Genomic DNA, 24132 nt, shown 5'->3' with positions numbered 1-24132 from the left:
TAAGAGGAAGCTTTAACAGTAGTTGAATTAAGACTACAAATATTCTAAAATTTCTATAGTTTCAAACGAAAAATATGCCCTCCCCCAAATATTTACATTTCAACTGAGCTAAGGGACTACTTTTGTACTTTTTAAAGTACAAAGGTCAGCAAAATGGAATGAAGATTGTAAAGCTTTCAGTTTTATCACAGTTTTCTTATAGTAATAGTTAAAACCAATACTATTTTTTAAAAAAATAACAAAAAGGAAGCTGTATACGTCAAAAGTGCACAGCTAGATATTTACCAAACCCAACATCCCTGTGTAATCAGCACCCAGATCAAGAAATAGAACATTATCGTCAACTCTAGAAGCTCCACTCATGCTCCCTCCCATTCTTTACCCTCTCTCCACCCAGGCTTCTACCAACATGGATTTGTTTTTCCTGTTTTCGCTCTTCATGGAACTGGAATCATATAAAATATATTCTTGTGTATTTGGTTTTTGATCTTAATGTTATATATACGAGATTCTTCTATATTATTGTATGTAATAATAGGACACTCATTTTTGTTTCTTTAAATATTTCACTGTGTAAATACATCACAATTGATCCATTCTACTGTTGATGGGCATTTGGGTTTTCAAATTTCATTATCAGTTTTATACCACTACCAATAGTACTGTATAAACTTTCTAGTACATATATCTTTTAGCAAACAGTGAACAAATGTCTGTTTGGTACGTACCTAGGAGTGGAATACCTGGATCACAGGGCAGGTGAGTGTACTGCTTTAGAAGATATCACTAAACATTCTTCTAAAGTGGTTATTTAATTTATATTCCCACCAGTAATATATGAACATTTCAGTTGCTCCATACCCTTGTCAACACTTTACTATATTCCATCTTTTTCGTTTTAGCTATTATGGAGGGTGTAGAGTGTATCTTTTGTGGTTTGAATTTGCATTTCCCAGATGAATAATGAGGCTGAGCAATTTTTCTTATGATTAACGGACATTTGGATATCTTCTTTTGGGAAGGGTCTCTTCAAGTATTTTCCCTATTTTTTTCTATTGTTCCTATTGATTTGTAATTCTTTACATATTCTAGATACAAGTTCTTTGTGAGATATGTATCACAAATATTTTTCTCCCAGTCCGTACTTAATGCCTTTCCACTTAATGGTAGGTATTGATGAATAGAAGTTCTTAATTTTAGTAAGAGTAAATTATCAACTTTGTTTTATGATTAGTAAATTTTTTGTAGGATGAATAAGTTTTCTTTTTTTAAACACTGTCCAGGGAACACTGAGACATGTTTCTTCTTCTTCTTCCTTTTTTTTTTTTTTTTTAAATATTTACTTATTTATTTGGTTGCACCAGGTCTTAGCTGTGGCATGTGAACTCTTAGTTGCAGCATGCCTGTGGGATCTAGTTCCCTGACCAGGGATCAAATCTGGGCCCCCTGCACTGGGAGTGTGGAGTCTAATCCATTGCGCCGCCAGGGAAGCCCCTAAGGAGGAATAATATTTTAAGGCCACTCCTAATTCATAAGATTTTCTGATCAGCTTTTTGAGTAAACTATCCTCTACAGCATGAGGACATTTCTTAAGAGCTTTCAAAAACAGTTTAAATTCCTTATGGGAAAATTTTAAAAAGCGGTTTTCTTTTCTCTCAGGAGCTCATGCTTATAGACCAAACTCTCACAAAGGTAGGCCTCTATTTACCTTAGCATTTTTTCTTGAAGAAATTTGGAAACAAATAAGCTTTTATTATAAGCTTCTTCTAGAAGATGTTCCTGACAACCTCAATCTCATCTGTAGCTGAGTCTGGTTAGGTGAGTGATATATATGCTTCCCAGCATATCTATTTCTTTTGCCATAATTTCTCTTACCACACTATATTATAATTATTATCTGTTTATAGACTACAAATTCTATAAGGAAAGAAGAATGTCTTATTTTGCTTATTACTTTTTATCAGGTTCCTGGCCACAAACACTCAATGACTATCTGTTAACTGAATTCTAAGAAAATAATTACAAATATGTGTAAGAATTGGCCACAAGTTTGTCAACCAGATTGTCTATAATACTGAAAGGTTTGAAATACCCTAAAGCACAGCTACATAAAAATAGCAGAGTGGCTCCAACACCCATTCATGATAAAAGCTCTCAGTAAACTAGGAATACAGGGGAACCTCCTCAATTTGAGAAATAGCTACAAAAAACCTAGAGCTAACATCACACTTAATGAGAAACTCAGAGCTATCTCACCAATATCAGGAACAAGGCAAGGATTTCCCCTGTCACTACTGCTTTTCAACATCATATTGCAAGTCCAAGCTAATGCAGTAAGACAAAAAAAGGAAATAAAAGGTGTATAGATTGGGAAGAAATAAAACTCTGTGTTCACAGATGACATGATCCTCTAAGTAGAAAATCCAGAAGAACTGACAAAAAAGGCTCCCAAAACTAATAAGCAATTACAGCAAAGCTGTAGGATACAGGTTAACATACAAAAGTTAATCACTTCTATATACCAGCAACAAACAAACAGAATTTGAAATAAAAAAAAAAAACCATTTACATCAGCACCCAAAACAACTAAATACTTTAGGAATAAATCTAACAAAATATGTATCAATACAACATCCATATGAGGAAAACTAAAAACCTCTAATGAACAAAATTAAAGAACTAAATAAATGAAGAGATATTCTATATTCATGAATAGGAAGATTCAATATTGTCAAGATGTCAGTTCTTCCTGACTTGATCCACAGATTAAATGCAATACCAATCAAAATCCCGGCAAGTTATTTTGTGACTATCGATAAAATGATGCTAAAGTTTACACGGAGAAGCAAAAAACCCAGAAGAGACATTACTGAAGGAGAAGAACAAAATGGGAGGACTGAAGCTACCTGACTTCAAGACTTACCATAGGCTACAATAATCAACACAGTGTGGTAGTGGTGAAAGAATAGATTAATGGGACAGAATAGAGAGCCCAGACACAGATCCACATAATATGGCCAATTGATTTTTTGACAAATGAGCAAAGGCAATACAATGGAGAAAAATTAGTCTCTTCAACAAATAGTGCTGGAACAACTGGAAATCTACATGTAAAAAAAAGAATCTAGACACAGACCTTACACCCTTCACAAAAATCAACTCAAAATGGATCACAGACCTAAACGTAAAGCACAAAAGTATAAAGTTTCTAGAAGATAACATAGGAGAAAATTCAGATGATCTTGGGTTTCAAAATGAGTTTTTAGATACAACAGAGGCACAATCCATGAAAGAAAGACTTGATAAGACAGACTCCACTAAAATTAAAATGAAAACTTCTGCTCTGCAAAAGACAGTGTCAAGAAAATGGAAAAACAAGCTGTAGACTGGGAGAAAATATCTGCAAAACACACAGCTGATAAAGCACTGTTATCCAAAATATACAAAGAACTCTTAAAATTCAACAATTAGAAAATGCACAACTCAGTTTAAAAATAGGACAAAAGGGCTTCCCTGGTGGCGGAGTGGTTGAGAATCTGCCTGCCAATGCAGGGGACACGGGTTCGAGCCCTGGTCTGGGAAGATCCCACATGCCACGGAGCAACTGGGCCCGTGAGCCACAATTACTGAGCCTGCGCGTCTGGAGCCTGTGCTCCGCAACAAGAGAGGCTGCGATGGTGAGAGGCCCGCGCACCGTGATGAAGAGTGGTCCCCACTTGCCGCAACTAGAGAAAGCCCTCGCGCAGAAACGAAGACCCAACACAGCCATAAATAAATAAATAAATAAATAAATAAATAAAAGAACGTGAATTTCTTTAAAAAAAAAAAAAATAGGACAAAAACCTTCAAGATACTTCACCAAAGATAAAAGCATGGCAAATAAGCATATGAAAACATGCCCCACATCATATATCATCAGATAAATGCAAATTAAAACAACAATGAGACACCATTATACCTCATAGTGGTACATTCTATATACCTATTAAAGTGGTCAAAATTTGGAACACTGACAACACCAAATGCTGATGAGGATGTGGAGCAACAGGAACACTCATTCATTGCTGGTGGGAATGCAAAGTGGTACAGCCACTATGGAAGACAATTTGGCAGTACATTTATAAGATGAGCATACTCTTATCATACATTCCAGCAACCGTGATCTTTAGTATCCATCCAGAGGAGCTGAAAACTTATGCCCATACAAAAACATGCACATAATGTTTACAGCAGCTTTATTCATAATTGCAAAAACTTGGAAGCAATGAAGATGTTCTTCAGTAGGTGAATGGGTAAATAAACTACAGTACATCCAGACAATGGAATATTATTCAAACTAAAAGGAAATGAGCTTTCTAACCATGAAAAAATACAGAAGAAACTTAAATATTACTAAGTGAAAGAAGCCAGTCTGAAAAAGCTACATATTGTATAATTACAACTATAAGACACTGTGGAAAAGGCAAAGCTATGGAGATAGTAAAAAGATCAGTGGGTTGGGGGAAGGAAGGGGTGAATAGGCAGAGCAGAGAGGATTTTTAGGACAGTGAAACTACTCTGTATGATATTATAACAGTGAACACATGTCATTATACATTCGTCCAAACCCAGAGAATGTACAATACTAAGAGTGAACCTTAATGTAAACTATGGATCTTGGGTGATTATGATGTGTCAAAGTGGTTTCACCAATTGAAGCAAATGTACCACTATGGTGGAGGATGTTGATAATGAAGGAAAATGCATGTGTAAGGGCATTATATGGGAAATCTCTATACCTTCCATTCAATTTTGCTGTGAACTTAAAACTGCTCTAAAAAGTAGTCTATTTTTCAAACAATGTAGTAGCAGAGTGGCATTTACTGACACAGAAAGATGCTTTTAATATGCCATTATATAAGAGAAATAGTTACACATGTGATCCAATTTCCTGACACTACTCATTAAAAATAAATGTTTTCAGCAGTTGGCCCTGTTTCTGGGGGTTCCAACAGATTCAACCAACTGAAGATTGAAAATATTAAAAAAGTAAATTCCAGAAAGTTCCAAAAAGCAAAACTGGAATTTGCCACACACCAGCAACCACTTACACAGCATTGACCTTGTACTTACAACTATTTACAAGCATTTACATTGACATAGGTATTATAAATAATCTAGAGATGATTTAAAGTATATGGAAGAGGATGTATATAGATTATATGCAAATACTATGGCATTTTATATAAGAGACTTCCATAAAAGGGATTTTGGTATCTGTGGGATGTCCTGGAACCAATCCCCTGTGGATACTGAGGGAGAACTGTACTTGTTTTTAATAAGATACAGGCATTAAGGACCTACATATAATATACCTGTACCCTCAACTTCATTTTGAACAAAGATTTTATTTTTGAATACCAAAATTTCCTGGGGATCAAAACTCTGGATTCTAGTTCTGCCTGCACACTAACTTGTCTATGGTTACATAAATTTCCTTGAGTACCATTTTTTGTCTATTTAATGAGAATAAATAGATAAATAAATACATCAGAATTGCTATAATAGTCTTTTTTTTTTTTACCTACACATTTTACTATTTCACAATTTCTAAATCTAAAATCACCTAATTCGATTTCTTTTTGCATTTGTTAACCTTGCTTGATAATAACTTTGAAAAAACAAAGCAACAAAATTTGTAAAAATTAAACGCAACTTTAAAAATAGTCAGTCTCGGGCTTCCCTGGTGGCGCAGCGGTTGAGAATCTGCCTGCCAATGCAGGGGACACGGGTTCGAGCCCTGGTCTGGGAAGATCCCACATGCCACGGAGCAACTGGGCCCGTGAGCCACGATTACTGAGCCTGTGCGTCTGGAGCCTGTGCTCCACAGCAAGAGAGGCCGCGATAGTGAGAGGCCCGCGCACCACGATGAGGAGAGGCCCCCGCGTGCCACAACTAGAGAAAGCCCTCGCACAGAAACGAAGACCCAACACAGCAAAAATAAATAAATAAATAAATAAATAAAAAATTAAAAAAAAAAAAAAAGTCAGTCTCAACTCACTGCTATAATTTAATGCCTGTGTAATGAACCTGTGACCAAATCTCAAGAGAAAAGACAATCAACAGATCCCAACCCCAAAACAGCTCAGATGTTGGAAGTATTAATCAAACAAACTTTTAAAAGCTTTTCTAACTATGCTCCATGAGATAAAGGTAAATTCTTATGAAGTGAATGAAAAGAAAGATGTTCACAGCAAAGAAACAGAAACTACCAAAAAAAAAAAAGAAAAGGAAAAAAAAAAGGAAAATTTCACAACTGAAAAAAATTATCTAAAGTAAAAAGTTCGCAGAATGGGTTCAATAAAAGAATGAAGATGACAGAAAAAAGTGTCAGTGAACTTGAAAATAAATCCACATAAAGTATCCAATCTGAATAATAGTGAAACAAAAGTTGAATAAAATGAACAAGGGGGACTTCCCTGGTGGTCCAGTGGTTAAGAATCCGCCTTCCAATGCAGGGGACACGGGTTCGATCCCTGGTTGGGGAACTAAGACCCCACATGCTGCAGGGCAACTAAGCCCATGTGCCACAACTAGACAGCCCTTGTGCCACAACTACTGAGCCCGTGCGCCACAACAAAAGATCCCGCATGCTGCAACTAAGACCCGACGCAGCCAAATAAATAAAAAAGTAAATATTAAAAAAAAATGAACAAGGCCTCAGGAGTCTGTAAGATAATATCAAAAAGTCTAACACTCATATCACTGAAGTTCCTGGACAGATGAAAAATTTTTGCAGAAATATTTACAGAAGAAATGGTTGAAAATTCCTGAAGTTGAAGGACATACATTTATAGGAGCAAACCTCAAAGAGGATAAAACCAGAGAAAACTATGTTTACACACATCATCACACAGCTAAAAATAAAAGTATTAGAGAAACAAATTAAAGTAGTGAGAGAAAAAAACCCATTTTTACAGGGGGACACCAATTAAAATAACCGTAGATTTCTCATCACAAATCACAAAGACTAAGAAAACAGTCTAAGAATACTTTCAAAGTGATGGAAGAAAGAACTGTCTACCCACAAATCTATAAACAGCAAAAATACCCTTCAGGAATAAAGGTAAAATAGTTTTCAGATGAAGTACAAATAAGATAATTCATCATGAATAAACCAGGTCTAAAAAAAACACTAAAGGATATTCTTTACGCTTAAGAAAAATGATACAAGAGGAAACAATGAATGAAGAAAAAGCAACAGAAATTCTAAATATCTGAACAAAAAGAAACTACGTTTTCCCTCTTCAATTCTCTAAAATAGATATGTGTACTCAAAGTAAAAATTGTAATACAGTCCATAGTTATAATACATGTAGACTATTAACAACCTATAACGTATTCTTATCATAACTGAATGTTTATACTACTCTAATATCTTGGGTATTCATTGTTCTCTGACATCAAAGTCAGAGAATGAAAAACTGGCATGTTTATGTAACAAAAAGGACTCTTTTATATCATAGTTCAGTGCCTGAGAGTGGAGAACAAGATGGGAATGGTGTGGACGGGTGAGCAACGCCAGTAATGGCTGTGGTGGCAGCAGTCACCCCACTGTGGGGAGACTATGAGGCATGCACTTTCTACTGGTGCCCATCCATCAGCAGCATGGAGTGCCCTGCTCCACTGCTCACAGAGCAGTCATGGAGCAGTCACTCACTAAAGGCTCTCAGGACTCACTTATCTCTGCCCCTGCCTCTCCATGTCTCTTTCAGTTTCCTAGTGAGTGCAGGAAGAGCTGTTCTCCACTGGATGGAAAGGAGTAAGGAGAGAGTGGTCCATCAAACAAGGAAGTGATGGTGGAAGGGTACAGTGACAGCTTCTGGGTGATCAGAATTATAGTTGTCCGAGACAGGCAATGAGGAGACATCAGTGTTTTTAATAAATATATATTCTTTTCTTCCTCTATATCATCATTTAGTAGTTTGCTAGAGATTATTTTTATTAAAAGTTTCAAGGTTGCTAATATCTCTTCAAAAAAAACCAAAACAAAACAAAAAAACAAAAACAAACCAAAACAACTAGTGCTTTGGATTGCAACAAAGACTAAAGAAGCCCACCTAAGCCTCTTTCTCCCACTGATTAACACTAAAAGCTCTGGATAGAATACAGAAACAATGATCTGAAAGTAAAAAATAGGCAGGTTGGGGAGGGAGCCAAAAATGTGAAAAATGATCCTTATGGGGATGAATTTTATGATTTTTCTTTTTCTTCTCTCTCCCACCTTTTCCTGAGGATGGCCCCAACTGCAGAACTACACTAGGAGTATGTGAAGAGACTCAAAACAACAACAACAACACACCACACAAAACAAAAAAACTTTGTCTATCTAGCTATAACACCAGGGCCCCTACAACCTGGAGAAAATAGGTGGAAAATTCTTTTTTCTCCCCCTTGCTTCCCAAACCTTTCCTCTCCTGTCCCTGCCCTGAGGCCACACCTAATTGCTTAGCTGCATGACAAAGCATCTAAAACCCCCAAAGAAAATCTACTTTCTAGCCAGCTAAACCAGGAAAAGGGGGCCCAGTAGCCTGAAGAGCAGGAGACAGAAATCTTCATTAGTATTTTCTCTCCCTTCTTTCATTGCTTTGCTACAAGGGTAGCCCAAGCTGAGCTCCAGTCCACTATGTGACAGTGCAGACAGCTAAAACTCTGAGAGAAGCCTATGTTTCTGGGAAACAGCCTTGGAAGAAAGACATCAGCATCTCTTTCCCCTCAAAAGACCAGGTCCGTTTACTGTCCAGTATAAGCATCCCCTGGAGCAAAGATCAAGCAGACATTGCCTATTATAAATGATTTGGGTTCCCTAAGCTCAGGTTCCTCAGCTGTGACACAAACCAAAGGCTGGTGCAACACTGGCCTGGGCCCCTCCATTTATCATCCTGGCAAGAGAGGGGCAAGGGAAATGGTCACAAACATTCATGCTATTGGGTTGGCCAAAAGGTTCGTTCGTTTTTTTCCACAAGATGGCTGTCATAGCACTTAGTTGTCTTTAACTTCATTCAAAACAATTTTGTTAGATGGTATGTAACACCTGTCATATCAGCGTGCATTTGAAAAAAAGACATCAAAATTGGTGAATTTTTGTGTAGCCATTTTAATACTGAAGATGGAAGAAAAAATAATGTTTTCAGCATATTTTGCTTTATTATTTCAAGAAAAGTAAAAACGCAACTGAAACGCAAAAAAAGGTTGGTGCAGTGTATGGAGAAGGTTCTGTGACTGATCAAATATGTCAAAAGTGGTTTGCGAAGTTTCATGCTGGAGATTTCTCACTGGACGATGCTCCACGGTGGGGTAGACCAGTTGAAGTTGACAGCGATCAAATCGAGACATTATCTGAGAACAATCAACGTTATACCACACGGGAGATAGCCGACATACTCAAAATATCCAAGTCAAGTGGTGAAAATCATTTGCACCAGCTTGGTTATGCTCATCACTTTGATGTTTGGGTTCCACATAAGTTAAGCAGAAAAAACCTTCTTGACCGTATTTCTGCATGCGATTCTCTACTTAAACGTAATGAAAACATTCCATTTTTAAAACAAATTGTGACAGGCGATGAAAACTGGATACTGTACAATAATGGGGAACGGAACAGATTGTGGGGCAAGTGAAATGAACCACCACCAACCACACCAAAGGCTGGTTGTCATTCAAAGAAGGTGATGTTGTGTATATGGTGGAATTGGAAGGGAGTCCTCTATTATGAGCTCCCTCCGGAAAACCAAATGATTAATTCCAACAAGTACTGCTCCCATTTAGACCAACAGAAAGCAGCACTCGATGAAAAGCGTCCAGAATTAGTCAACAGAAAGCGCATAATCTTCCATCAGGATAATGTAAGACTGCATGTTCCTTTGATGACCAGGCAAAAACTGTTTTAGCTCGGCTGGGAAGTTCTGATTCATCCATTGTATTCACCAGACATTGCACCTTTGGATTTCCATTTATTTTGGTCTTTACAAAATTCTCTTAATGGAAAAAATTTCAATTCCCTGGAAGACTGTAAAAAGCACCTAGAACAGTTCTTTGCTCAAAAAGACAAAAAGTTTTGGGAAGATGGAATTATGAAGTTGCCTGAAAAATGGCAGAAGGTAGTGGAACAAAAGGGTGAATACGTTGCTCAATAAAGTTTTTGGTGAAAATGAAAAGCGTGTCTTTTATTTTTACTTAAAAACCGAAGGCACTTTTTGGCTAACCCAATACTTGCTACGCTTTCAGTAAGAAAGTCCTTTATCGTGTCAACTTCCAGCAACCATAAAACAAGTTAATCTGTTAGCTTACCAGGAGAGTAAAGTTTACCCTTTACAGTTCTTGAAAGAAAAAATTAGTGACCTTGAAGATAAATCATTAGGAAATCTCCAACCTGAGTAACAGAGAGGAAAAAAGAAATAAAGAAAATGAATAGAACCCCAAGGATCTGTGAAACAGTATAAAAAGGTCTAACATTCATGTTACTGAAGTCCTAGAAAAAGAGCAACGCAAAACAATATTTCAAGAAATGATGGCTAAAAACTCTCCAAATTTGGTGCAAGACATTAATTTACAGATCCAAAAAAATGAAAACTCCAAACAGGACAACTTCAGAGAAAACTAGATGCAGCCTCATTATTAAAAATGGCTGCTATCTGGGACTTCCCTGGTGGTCCCGTGGTTAAGAATGCACCTTTCAATGCAAGGGACACAGGTTCGATCCCTGGTCAGGGAACTAAGATCCCACATGCTGTGGGGCAACTAAACCCGTGCACTCTAGACCCCGCACACCACAACTAGAGAGCCCTTGTGCCCACGTGCCACAACTAGAGAGCCCATGTGCTGCAACTACTGAGCCCAGGCTCTGGAGCCCGTGCACCACAACTAGAGAGCCAGCGTGCCACAACTACTGAGCCTGTGCTCTGGAGCCTGCGTACCACAACTACAGAGCCCACGTGCTGCAATTACTAAGCCCACACGCTCTGGAGCTCACACATTGCATCTAGAGAGAAGCCTGCGTGCCACAATGAAGAGCCCGCATGACGCAACTGAGACCCTATGCAGCCAAATAAATACATAAATAAAAATGTTTAAAAAAAAAAAGAAATAAAAGAAGAACCAAAGAAATGGTAACTGGGGATATAAAATAGACCATTTTTCTTTTCTTAAGTTATTTAAAATGTGTATAACTATGAAAGCAAAAATTACAACAATGGTAAAGTTTTCAATGAATGGAGATGTAATACACATGAGAAATATAACGTGAAAGAAAGAAGATAAATGGACCTATATGGTTGTAAGGCTCTGAATTTTGTTTGTCAAAGTACAATATTATCTCTAATTGGACTGTAAATGTTTAGGTATATATTTCCCTCTGTTTTCAGAGGGAAAAACAGAAGTGAAATACAGTAATCAAATAAAATGCTAGATCTAATGCAATCACACCAATAATCACATTAAATGTAAATATTCTAAACACACCAATTAAAAGACAGAAGTGGCCACATTGTGTACAAAAATAACAATGCACAACAATATGCTGCCTACAAAACCCTACTTTAAAGACATAGGTAAGTTAAAAGTAAAAGAATGGAAAAAACATGTCATGCTACCAAAGAAGAGCTGGAGTGTTACATTAACATCAGATAAAATAAACTTAAGAATAAGGAGTATTATCAGCAATAAAGAGGGGTATCATGTGATAAAAGGATCAATTTGCCAAGAAATTATAATAATACTAAATTACAGTAATTGATACAATAAATAGATAATAAGGGAAGATAGAGAAGACCTGGAAAAGTATATCAATCAACTTGACTTAACATTTAGAGAACACTTCAACAATAACATTAGACTATACACATGTTTTTCAAGTGTACACAGACTGTTCACCATAACAGATCACATTCTGGGCCATCAGACAAACCTTAACAAATTTAAAAGAACTGGAACCATAAAACATTCTCTGACACTAATAAAACAAACCTGTATCAGTAACAGAAAACTATCTGGAAAATCCTCAAATTTTGGAAATTAGCACACTTCTAAATAACCTATAAGTCAAACAGGAAGTCACAAGGGAAACTAGAAAATAGTTTAAATTGAATAAAAACAAAAACACAGTATCAAAATTTGTGGGATGCAGCTAAAGCAGTGCTTACAGAGAAATACATAGCTAAATACTAGCACTCAAAAAAAAAAAGTCTTAAACCAATGATCAAAGCTTGACAAGACAGAAGAGTAAACTAAACAGACAGCAAGCAGAAGGAAATTAATGAAATTAAAAAACAAAACAAAAAATAAAAAAGAAACCAAGAAACCAAAAACTGATTTTTTGGAAAGATTCCAATAAAATGACAAACCTTTAGCAAGATTAAAATGAATGAATAAATAAACAAAGAGATGACATAAATTACCAATATAAGCAATGAAAAAGGAGGGGCATTACCCAGACTACACAGATACGGTAATAGGATAATGGAGTATTATGAAAAACCTATGCCCATGAATTTCACAGCTTACACTGAACGGACAAATTCCTTGAAAGTCACATACCACCAAAGTTCAACAAGAAGAAATACTTCTGTATCTATCAGATACACTGAATTTGAAGTTAAAAATCGTCCAGCAAACAAAACAACATGTCCAGATGATTTTACTAGCAAGTTCTGTCAACCCTTAAGGCAGACATATGACTAATTCCACACAACCTCTTCAAGAATATAGAAGAGGGGGAAACACTCTCCAACTCATTTAATGAGGTAAGCATTTCTGATACCAAAATCAGACAGTACGAGTAAAAGAAAATGACACACAAATATCTGTCACAAACACAGACACAATAGCAGCAAAACACTGGCAAACTGGATGCAGCAATATATAAAAAGGATAAATACATTACGACTGTGTGGGGTTTATGCCAGGAATTCAAGGTTTCAACATTTGAAAATCAATCAATATAATCCAGTTTATCAATAAACTAAAGAGAATTATATGAACATCTTATTAGATGCAGAAAACTCATTTGCCAACATCAACATCATTCAGAGATACAAAAGTCAGAAAACCAGAAATAGAAGGAAACTTCTTTAACCCAATAAAGGTCATCTACCCAAAAAAATCATATTTAAGGGAGAAAAAAAATGAATATTTTCCTCCTATTAGCACGAAAGGAGAAAAGATACCCACTCTCACCATTTCTATTCAGTATTACAATATTGGTTCCAGCTAGTGCATTAAAACAAGAAAAAGAAAGACATACAGATTGGAAAGAAATAAAACTCTAATCAGAGACAACATGATTGTTTACATAGAAAATCCCAAAGGTTCTACAAAAAACCTACTAGAACTAGAATGTTTAGCAACAGTTGCAGAAAACAGGGTAAATATGCCACCAATGAGCAAATGTAAAGGATATAAAGGCACCAAAAAACCATAAAATAGGTATAAACTAATAAAATATGTACTAGATCTGTATGCTGATAACTATGAACACTGATGAAAAAGACCAAGACAGACCTAAAAGAAAAAAAAAAAGGAGAGAAATAGTATACCTATGGCTTAAAGGCTCAATATTGTTAATAAGTTAATTCTCCCCCAAACTAATCAATGGATTCATTACAATCTCAATTAAAATCTCAGCAGGAATTTTTGGTAGAAATCAATAAATAGATTCTAAAATTATATGGACAGGCAAAAGAACTAGAATAGCCAAAACTATTTTGAAAAGAACAAAGTCACTGGATTCACACTACCTGATTTCAAGACTCAGTTAATCAAGGTAATCAAGACCACATAGAACGGGCAAAAAGATAGTCAAAAGATCAATGAAACAGAGTCCAGAAATAGACCCACACATATATGCTCTACTGATTTTTGACAAAGATGCAAAGACAACCCAATGAAGAAACTTTTAAAGTCTAGCTTCTCTAACTTAATATAAAACATCTGAAATTCACTGATGTTTGTTGCATGTACTGAAAAATACTATCAACTAACTTAATATTTATAGAACATTCCACCCAATATCAGACTAAATACATTCTTTTCAAGTGCACACATAATATTTACCACAGAAGACCATATTCTGAGCCATAAAACAAACTGTAAAATGATTCTTTCAATAAATGGTGGTTGAACAAGATATTTATATTCAAAAAAATGAATCTCAACTCACAAGAAAACTCAAAATCAATCTGAAGTCCAAATATAAAAGCTAAAACTATAAAACTTATAGAAAAAACATAAGCAAAACCTTTGTGACCTTGCGTTAATGTTAGCCAAGGATTTCATATGTAACATATGAAGTACTATCAATTAAAAAAGGATAAAACAAGCCACAGATTGGGAAAAAATATCTTCAAAACACACATCTGGCAAAGGATGTGTATTCAGAATACATGAAGAATTCTCAAAACTCAATAAGGAAACCCATTTTAAAATGGCTAAAAGATACGAAAGAACACTTCACCAAAGGAGACAATTTTCAGATAGTGAACACGTATGTGAAAAGATATGCACCATCATTAACCATTAAGGAATGTGTATTAAAACCACAATTAGATAACACTACATACCTTGCAGAATGGCTAAAAATCACTGGTATGCTGGTATATGTTTAGCAATCAGGTCTTTGGGAGAGAAGACCCTGAATTTTAGCTTTTGCTGATTTCTGTGGCATAAACATACCCCTGTGGCTGATTTCTCCCGACTGAATGTGGAGCTAGGAAGATATGTTACTTTCCACCATACGGATACAACAGGCATATATAGAAACTAGTAAAACATAGTAAAGGAATTAGGAAGCGGCAAGTTTTATATATTTATTACCTTTGTTTTTTTAATATAATTTATTTATGTTTATATAATTTAATTTTTAACAATGGCTGTTTACTAACCAGTTTACAAAATTCCTGATAATTTAAAGATCAGTTCTTTCAAGCCAGTATAAGCCAGCCCCAAGCGTGCCACTGCCTGAAATAAAACTGACACTAACAAGTGCTGACAAGGATGTGGAAAAACTGAATTCTCAATCATTGAAGAAAACAGTCTGGCAGTTATCTTTTTCTTCTTTCTCTTTCTTTCTTAGAATCTTCTACAATTTTTTTAGATTTCAGAGATAAAATGAATGAAAACCTGACCAGAGACTAAAACAGGCAAATCCAGATGCACTGAAGTTTCCTTCGGACTAGCCTTCAGGATTCAAACACTCAATAATACATACAAAGTGTGACTCTTTGAATAGGAATAAAGTTTCAATATATATATTTTTAAAGAAATTTATTTATTTATTTTATTTTTGGCTGCATTGGGTCTTTGTTGTTGCAGGCAGGCTTTCTCTAGTTGTGGTGAGCGGGGGCTACCCTTCGTTGCAGTGCACGGGCTTCCCATTGCGGTGGCTTCTCTTGTTGCAGAGCACGGGCTCTAGGCGTGCGGCTTCAGCAGTTGTGGCATGCCAGCTCAGTAGCTGTGTCTTGCAGGCTCTAGAGTGCAGGCTCAGTAGTTGTGGCATGTGGGCTTAGTTGCTCCACGGCATGTGGGATCTTCCCAGACCAGGGCTCGAATCTGTGTCCCCTGCATTGGTAGGCGGATTCTTAACCACTGTGCCACCAGGGAAGTCCCTAAAACTTCAATATTAAAATAACTTCTATGATGGGAGGAAATACCATAACATACTTTTGTCTTGAAACATCATGCTTTCATTTTAATGAAACCATATATTATCAATTCTCAGACTTGGAGAACACTGTCCTAATGGACATGGTCTTGAGTTATATTACTAGTTATTATTATAACTTGAGTTATATTATTACTAGAGCCATTAACTTGCAAGACTAAAAGTAATTAACTTCATCTCCCTATGCTTTATCTCCCTTGAACCTTTCTGGCAAAAAGTTTGGCAGTCTCTTAGAAAGTTAAACATGTATTTACCACACAACCAGCAATCCTACTTCTAAGTATTTTCCCAAAGGAGATGAAAACTGTTCATACAAAAATCTGTACATAGATGTTTATGTCGTCTCTAGTCATTAATGCCCAAAACTGTAAACAACATAAACATTTTTCAACAACAAACAACTGTGATACACAATACAATGGAATACTAAATTCAGCAACAAAAAGGAATGAATTACTGATACATGCAACAACATCAATAAATATTAGATACTTTAGGTTAAGTTAAAGAAGCTACATTCAGGAAGTTTCATACTGTTTTATTTATAAAAAATATAATTCCATTTATATGAGTCCATTTACATGAAATTCTGGAAAAGACAAAACTATAGGCAAAAAACAGATCAGTAGGTGCCAGAGGCTGGGAGTGGGAGGCGTTAACTACATGAGAGAATTTTTAGGAGGTGATGGAAGTGTCCTATATCTTGATTGAGGTGGTAGTGAACTTTACTGAGGTAAATTTTATCACAACTAAAAACTATCATCACAGGAAAAAAAACACCAGAGTTCAATTTTATAGGAAAGTGGGCATTTGAAAAGTAACATTAAGGACAAATCTGGGGAGTTCCCTGGCAGTCCAGTGGTTAGGACTCCAAGCTTTCACTGCTGAGGGCCTGGGTTCAAGCCCTGGTCAGGGAACTAAGATCCCACAAGCCGTCAGCATGGCCAAAAGAAAAACCAAAACAAAACAAAACAATTCTTTTTAAGAAAAAAACTGAAAAAAATTGAGCACCTCTGCCTCAAGCAACTACATAGAATAACATTTTTTACAGGCACTAAAGATAGTTCATTCTAAAACCCTTATATTTAATGGCTTCCAGGGAAAGTAGTCAGTTAGAGTTATACCTCGTCATAAATCTCTTTCTAGTATTTTCCATGCTGTTGCCTTTAAATACCTGGTCACGAAATGTCTTTCCTCTTAAACATAGGTAATTCATAATGAAATTTTCAAAAAAATTAAAACATTTAAAGTTGGATGCCAACCCAAAGATTAGAAGACAGAATTAGGAAAACAAGATATATGCTGTTACTACCTGTTGTGTTAGAACAATAGATACTAAACTTCAGTTCTTTATCAAAAGACTCTTTAGTCTTACTCTACTTGCTCTCTTGATAATGTCACCCACTTTTCAGGGTTTCAAAGATCATCTCTATGCAATTAAGTCACTCCAGTTTTCTATACTATTTCTGTACCATGTGCATATTTCAATTACACATATATCACCTGGTATTGCAGGTGCTTGTTCACACAGGTGTGTTTATTATGTTGACTCCTGTTGGTTCATATACTCCATAAGGGCAAGGACTAGATTTCTACTAAACTAGTTTGGTTTAGTGTCACCGTTCAATAAATTGTATTGAATCTGTATCTCTAGTCCATCCAGTATTTCTAGCTGTCTGATAGTATCTGCATTGGTGTAACTTATTCCCAAATGAAATAAACTTATAATTCCTTCCCCTAGACATTGTAAGTCTTAAGATGTCTATCTTTTAATCTGCTATTGCATCAACTTCTTTCTCTCCTGTATTATTTGCATTTTTCTTCTTGAGGCTTTTAACCTCAGATTTAAAATAACCTCTGGCTCATCAACCTACCAATGATACCTCACACTCAAATTTATCCCTCAGACCACTAGCACATTAAGCATCCTAGGTGATCATGTTACTGCCCTGAAAATCTTCCAGAGCTCTTACGTGCCTACAAAACAAATTTCAAAGCTGTTCACAATCTCACCACATTAACCTGTAACATCCTATATTCAGCCACTCAGAATTATTTATGGTTCCCTAAAATATGGACTGAACCTTAAGTGACACGTGCCATTCTCCCACATTGAAATTTCATTCCACCCTTCAAAGTCTCTCTTAAATATTACCATCTCAATGGCTTTTCCTAGCCAACAGAAACACTTACTGTTCATCTACTATGTGTCAGGAACGCGGATAGGAGTTAGAATCGCTCCCATTTCACTGGTACTTTCAGTGTTTTCAGATCATATAGTCATAGTCTGTCTGTATCAGAGTTTTCTGTACATCTTTCTTCTCCACTGGAGATTTTCTGTCCTCAAAGATTCGCATTATCTTGCTAATATCTGCACTCCCGTTATCATCTAAAAAGTATGGTAGAGAGTAAATACTCAAGTATTTACTGAAGTCAACTAAGTACAGTATCTTCTGAGCAATTATGGCATAGAGTTACATGGTGGGAAAGGAATTCTAAGACCTGTGAACCTCCCATCTGGAAATTTCATTTGAAATGCACTATAAACTATCATGTGACAGTGTTGGGGAAACTGTGGTTCTCCACTTAACTTCAGCTGACCTTAAGATTTGAGGTTAGTACAAGAACCAGGTGTAAACATCTACACTCAACCAATTTTCAGAAAGGATGCCAAGACCATTCAATGGAGAAACAGTCTTTTCATCAAATGGTGCTGTGACAACTGGATTGCCACATGCAAAACAATGAAGTTGGACTTTACCTCATACCATATACAAAAGTTAACTCAAGATGAATCAAACCCCTAAATGTAAGAGCCAAAACTATAAAACTCTTAGAAGAAAACATATTCATGGAATTCATGGAAAAGACTCTGACAAGTACAGGTTTCTGGTAACTGACTATACTGCTGAACCGAATGAATAAGCATTTTCAGAACTCTAATGGAAAACTGATGAATTCATAAAAGTGCTAACAAAAGATCAAGATGAAAAAAAAATTAATTACATGGGACTGAGTGCACTGATGAGGATGATTATAATTTTTGTGACTTTCTTTTTGAATAAAAAAAAAGTGATATAAATTTATGTAAAAAGAACTTAATGTAAAACAATGCCATTCTTCTCACATATTTTCTCTTGTTTTGGAAAATATAGATATTTTCTGTTAAAAACGTGATTTATGCTGACACGTAATAGGTTATTGTTATTATAAATGAATTAATACATTAATTAAAAAAACAGATATAAATCTTCATGACCTTGGATTGGGTAGGGGATGCTTATATATGATGTTGAAAGCATGACCAACAAAATAAAAAACAGATAAACTGGCCTTCATCAAATTTTTAAGAAATTTGTGCTTCAGAGAACACTGTCAAGAACATGGAAAGACAATCCACAGAATGGGGGAAAATTTTTGCAAATCATGTATCTGGTAAAGAACTTGTATCTACAATATACAAAAAATTCTTATAAATAAAAAGACAGGGCTTCCCTGGTGGCGCAGTGGTTAAGAATCCGCCTGCCAATGCAGGGGACACCGGTTCGAGCCCTGGTCCGGGAAGATCCCACATGCCACAGAACAACTAAGCCCGTGTGCCACAACTACTGAGCCTGTGCTCTAGAGCCCATGAGCCACAACTACTGAGCCCGCACGCCACAACTACTGAAGCCTGCGCACCTAGAGCCCATGCTCCGCAACAAAAGAAGTCGCCACAATGAGAAGCCAACGCCCCACAACGAAGAGTGGCCCCTGCTCGCTGCACCTAGAGAAAGCCTGCGTGCAGCAACAAAGACCCAATGCAGCCAAAACTAAAATAAATAAATAAATTTATAAAAAAAAATAAAAAATAAAAAGACAACCCAACTGAAAAATGAGCAAAGGCTCTGAACAGACATTTCTCCAAAGATGTACAAATGGCCAATAAGCACATGCAAAGATGTCTTCAAGAAAATATAATCAAAACCACACTTAGATACCATTTCACATGCATTATGATGGATAGAATAAAAAAGTCGAATAATAACAAATGTTGGTGAGAATGTGGAAAAACTGGTTCCCTCGTACATGGCTGGTGGGAATGTAAAATGGTGTGGCCATTTTGGGAAACCACTCCAGCAATTCTTCAAATGATTAAATGTAGAGTCACCATATAACCCAGCAATTCTACTTGTACACAAATGTTTATTGCAGCATTATTTATAATAGTCAAAATGTGGAAACAACGCAAATGTCCAATGAATGACAAAATGGATAGACAAAATGGATAAACAAAATGTGGTATAGCCATACAATGGATTATTATTCAGGCATAAAAAAGAATTAAGTATAGACTTTGAAAACATTATGCCAAGTGAAAGAAGTTAGTCACAAAAGACCACATGTTACATGATTTCATTCATGTAAAGTCTAGAATAGGGACGTCTATAGAGACAGAAAGTGAATCAGTAGTTGCCTAAGGTTGGGGGCAGAGGAGTTTAGGGAATGGGGACGGGGGTGAGAGGGTACGAGGTTTCTTTCTGAGGTGATGAAAATGTTGTAGTATCTGTGAATATACTAAAACCCATAAAATTGTACATACTAAATACGTGAGTTATATGATATGTGAATTATAACTCAATAAAGCTGTTTAAAAAAAGAACAGGTGAAACTAACACAACATTGTAAATCAACTATAATTCAAAAAAGAAAAAAAAAAAGAACAGGCATATAATATAAATTTCCTGACCTTTTTAAGGTGTTGTCTTACTACTTCATGCTGCCTTAGGGCAAGCACCTTTTAAGCTTAGGACTATATCATTAAAAAAAAAAAAAAAAAAGGCAGTAAAAGTGGTATTCCTAAACAATGTAAAGCCTCTCAGGTACAAAAAAAGAACAAGCTTTTGCCAGATTTTTTCCCTTCTCATTCCCTTCCCTGCCCCCATGCCAGCCCTTCTCCACTCTGTTTCATAGTCACAACAGAAACATACACTAGGGGTTTTAAATATGCTTTAGCTACTGAACATAGCTTGATGTGACTGTTCTTAATTTTGAAAGGAAAGGAGTCTAGTATTGGGATAAAAACATACTCATAGCATACATATACACTAAGTTGTATAGTCATTACAAGCTTAACAATTATGACATGGAAGCTGTGTATAATTTGATTTTCACTTACATGGATTTCAACTGATTTTTTCCTCCAAATGCCCTCAAATGAAAAAGTTTCTATATGAATAATATTTTTAAAACTCTGGCTTACTTTTTTAAAAATAGAAAGACATTAATTTTTATGCCTTTCTTACAATTTACGGCTTAGGTAATAACTATTCAAAGCAGATGACCTGTGTCAGAATCACCTGGGGCTCTGCAACTCGTTGTTGTCCTCGGACTAGAAGCAATGTCATGAGGAGAGTTTGTTAAAAATGCAGAATTTGGCTTATCCCAGACCTACAGAATCAGAATTTGCTTTAACAAGATCTCCAGGTAACTTACATATAATGTTTGAAAAACAATGATCTAGAACACTTATAAAACATGCAGACTCTAGTGAGGCAAAGGCATCTGCATTTTAAACAAGAATCCTATGGTTTCCCCTACACACTGAAGTTTGAGAAGCACTATTCAAAAGAAAAGGGGCATACTGAAAAGACATTCCTTTAGAGCAGCTTTGGTGTACTAATAAATGCTGCTATATATCCTTCCCCAAATAGTTTGAAAAGCCAAAAAAAAGTTCTGAATTTGTAAGTCTCACAGTTATACTACCTTAAAATTAATACCCTGAATGAGTCTCATGAAATAAGGGGTTTAGATGAACAATCAAAACCAACTTTTTAAAAAGTTTTCATAACGCAGTAACCAAAATAAATTTATTCATACTCAAAATTTTGTAGACTTTTACTGAAAAAAAGTCAAATATCTTATTAAAAAGTCCCATCCAAATGGGAAATATAAATGATAGTTCCTTTTACTCAACTTTAAAAGACTTCAATTGAACAGAATGTTTAGTGTTCACAATATTCTAGTTTACACTATGTTAATTAAGTTTATTCTGATCCTTGCTGGTGGAAAACCTTTGTAGCCCTCACAGGGAATACAGGTCTTAGGATCATGCATAGACACTAACTTTCAATACGTGTTAAGGTACCTGTAGAGTATACATAAAGGACTACAAGGATATTGGCCCCAAAAGGTAATTTGCTGGGCAAGATAATTTTTACTAATTCTTAGGGGATGCTGGTTTTGACAATTAATTCAGCAAACATTTGCTAAATACAATCAATGGTCAAGATTTTGTGAGGAAACAAAGATGATCAAGGCACTATCCCTAGCCCCAGGAAGCATATAATCCTGAGGACAGGTGGGGTTTGGGCAGGAACCTGCATATCCAATTAGCAGAATGTGGTCAGTACTGAAAAACGGGTGCCGGAAGTTCCCAGTTTCAGCTAAGTGAATGCCAAATAATGGATATTTTACAGTAATTTCCAACTGATTTGCTGCAGAGTTCAACAAGCTAGGAAAGCTTACTAAAAAGCAGTTTATAAGGAAGTACAGCCCAAGATAAACAATTCTCTGGGAAATTTGCTTGTATTTTAATACACATACACACACTGAAAGTTGGGCTATGAAGTGTGTGTGCGCTCATCAAACGCAAAGCAATTCAAATACGAACTGGATACAGGAGGCCCAGTACAGTTAAGTTCATAGAGGGCGTTTCCTTTGACAAAAACAGGAACACTTAGCTTCAGAGATCGCTGATCATGCGAGAAAAGAGGAAAAAGGAGTGAGGATCTGTTTTTATTTCTCCCCTGGTAACTTAAAAAAAAAACCAAAAACCTCCCCCACCGCCCAGCAGTTTCCTGAACTATTCCTTCCCTTCAACTTTATATTTTATCAACACTATGATCCTTAAAAAGCTTAGGAACTAAAGAAGACAAGCAAAACCGGTCAAATGCATTTACCTATTTAACAGTCCAAAAAAGGTACCTCCCTCAAGGGGAACTAGCAGTCCCCTTGAAGGGGACCAGGACCGGGAAAAGTGCATCCACACGCTCCCTCCAGCGCCTCGGCCACTGAGCACTCTCTTCACCGCTCTCCGCTTTCGGAGGCACACCCTCCCTTGGGAAGGGAAAAGCAAGCACCTCTCAAAAGGGGCTGCGGAGGTCGCCCGGCAGGGCGGTGAGAGGTTTGCGGGAACCCAGGGCAAAACCTTCTCTGCTCTGGAAGAAGACGTGCAAGTGACACTGACGAGGGCCAGCTTAACGGGGAAAGGGCACTGCGATGCTCTGTCCGGTCCCGGCCCCTCAGGGCATCAGGTCGGCCCCCCGGCCCGCAGTTTGCTCTCTTAAGCAGGCCCAGCCGCCCAGGCCAACTGCAGCCCAGTGACAGGTCCCCGAGGTGGGGCCCGCGTCACAGGTGTCGCCCCAACCAGGTCCTTGCAAACCTGGGGGTAGGGGGTGGGGAGGGACAAGTCGGGGTACGGCAAAGGCACCGAAAGGTGAGACGCGCGGCAGTGACGGAGCGCAGCACCCACGGCGACGCGGTCTCACCTCTAAGGTGGAGACAGTGCTGGTGAACAGGTCCTCTCCGTCCTCCAGCTCCTCAAAGTCGGTGGGTTTCCCGACCCCCAGCGGAGGAGGTTCCCTCTCAGCCGCCATCTTCGCTCGCCCAGACTACTGCGCGAGCGGGACCTCGCGGACCTGTCACGTGAGCACGCACGGCTAGGCTGGCGCGCGGGCCGCTGGGCTCCCCCGCCTCCCCGGCCCGCCGCGCGCGGCCCCGCCCCCGGCCTCGAGACTGCGCCCGCCCGGCGCGCGCCGCGCTCAGCCCCGCCCGTTTGCTTCTCTTTCCACCTCCACGTCTGGGTCGCGGCCACCTTTTCACCGCCCACTTGCTGTACTGACTTTTGTGGAAGAATCTTGGACTTTTATGGCCACGTCCCTTTCTTAGCAGGACTAGGCCAAACGATTTCTGTTGTCGTTACCAGTTTTAAAATCTCCTTTAGGAAGTGGGAGAGCTTGGGGACCAGTTTTTGGGCTTGGATTATGCACAGACTGAGGGCAAGATTGAGGATTGGCGGAAGAGAGACGCGTCTCTTAGATCTCTAGGCTGTCCCATAGAACCTTCTGACGTGATGGAAATGTTCTATATCAGTAGCATCCAGTAGAGTAGCCGGTGGCCGAGAACTTGAAATGAGACTAGTGTGACTGAGAACTGAGTTTTAAGTTGTACTTAATTTTAATTAATTTAAATCTAAATAGTCTGCATGTGGATAGAGGCTACCTATTGGACAATGCAGCTCCAAATAACAGAAACCACCCTGAATAACTTGTTGTCTGAGATTTACTCCAATTTCATCACAAGGCAGCACACAATATTTTTCCTCAATAAAGTAAGAGTCAGAAAGGCTGGAAAAATGACAATTAGGAAAATTAGTGGATGATTGGTAAGAGCATCAT

General features: G+C 37.3%; 1 protein-coding gene across 2 annotated transcripts in view; it reads right to left on the bottom strand.

Annotated features, from left to right (window-relative positions):
- SNX2 (sorting nexin 2) overlaps positions 1-23378 on the bottom strand; it is a 55288-nt gene extending 31910 nt beyond the window's left edge. Inside the window, exon 1 of one of the 2 annotated variants that reach the window (XM_036848113.1) lies at positions 23224-23378. In XM_036848113.1, coding sequence (XP_036704008.1) covers positions 23224-23331 — 108 coding nt within the window. In that variant the 5' untranslated portion in view covers positions 23332-23378. The remainder of the gene's footprint in view (positions 1-23223) is intronic. The other variant, XM_036848115.1, reaches the window with a different exon arrangement.
- Between the last annotated feature and the right edge of the window lie 754 nt (positions 23379-24132).

The sequence above is a fragment of the Balaenoptera musculus genome, chromosome 3 (assembly GCF_009873245.2).
Source record: "Balaenoptera musculus isolate JJ_BM4_2016_0621 chromosome 3, mBalMus1.pri.v3, whole genome shotgun sequence".
NCBI lineage: Eukaryota > Metazoa > Chordata > Mammalia > Artiodactyla > Balaenopteridae > Balaenoptera > Balaenoptera musculus.
Note: the sequence above shows the minus strand (reverse complement) of the source record. Positions and strands in the feature narration are given on the sequence as shown.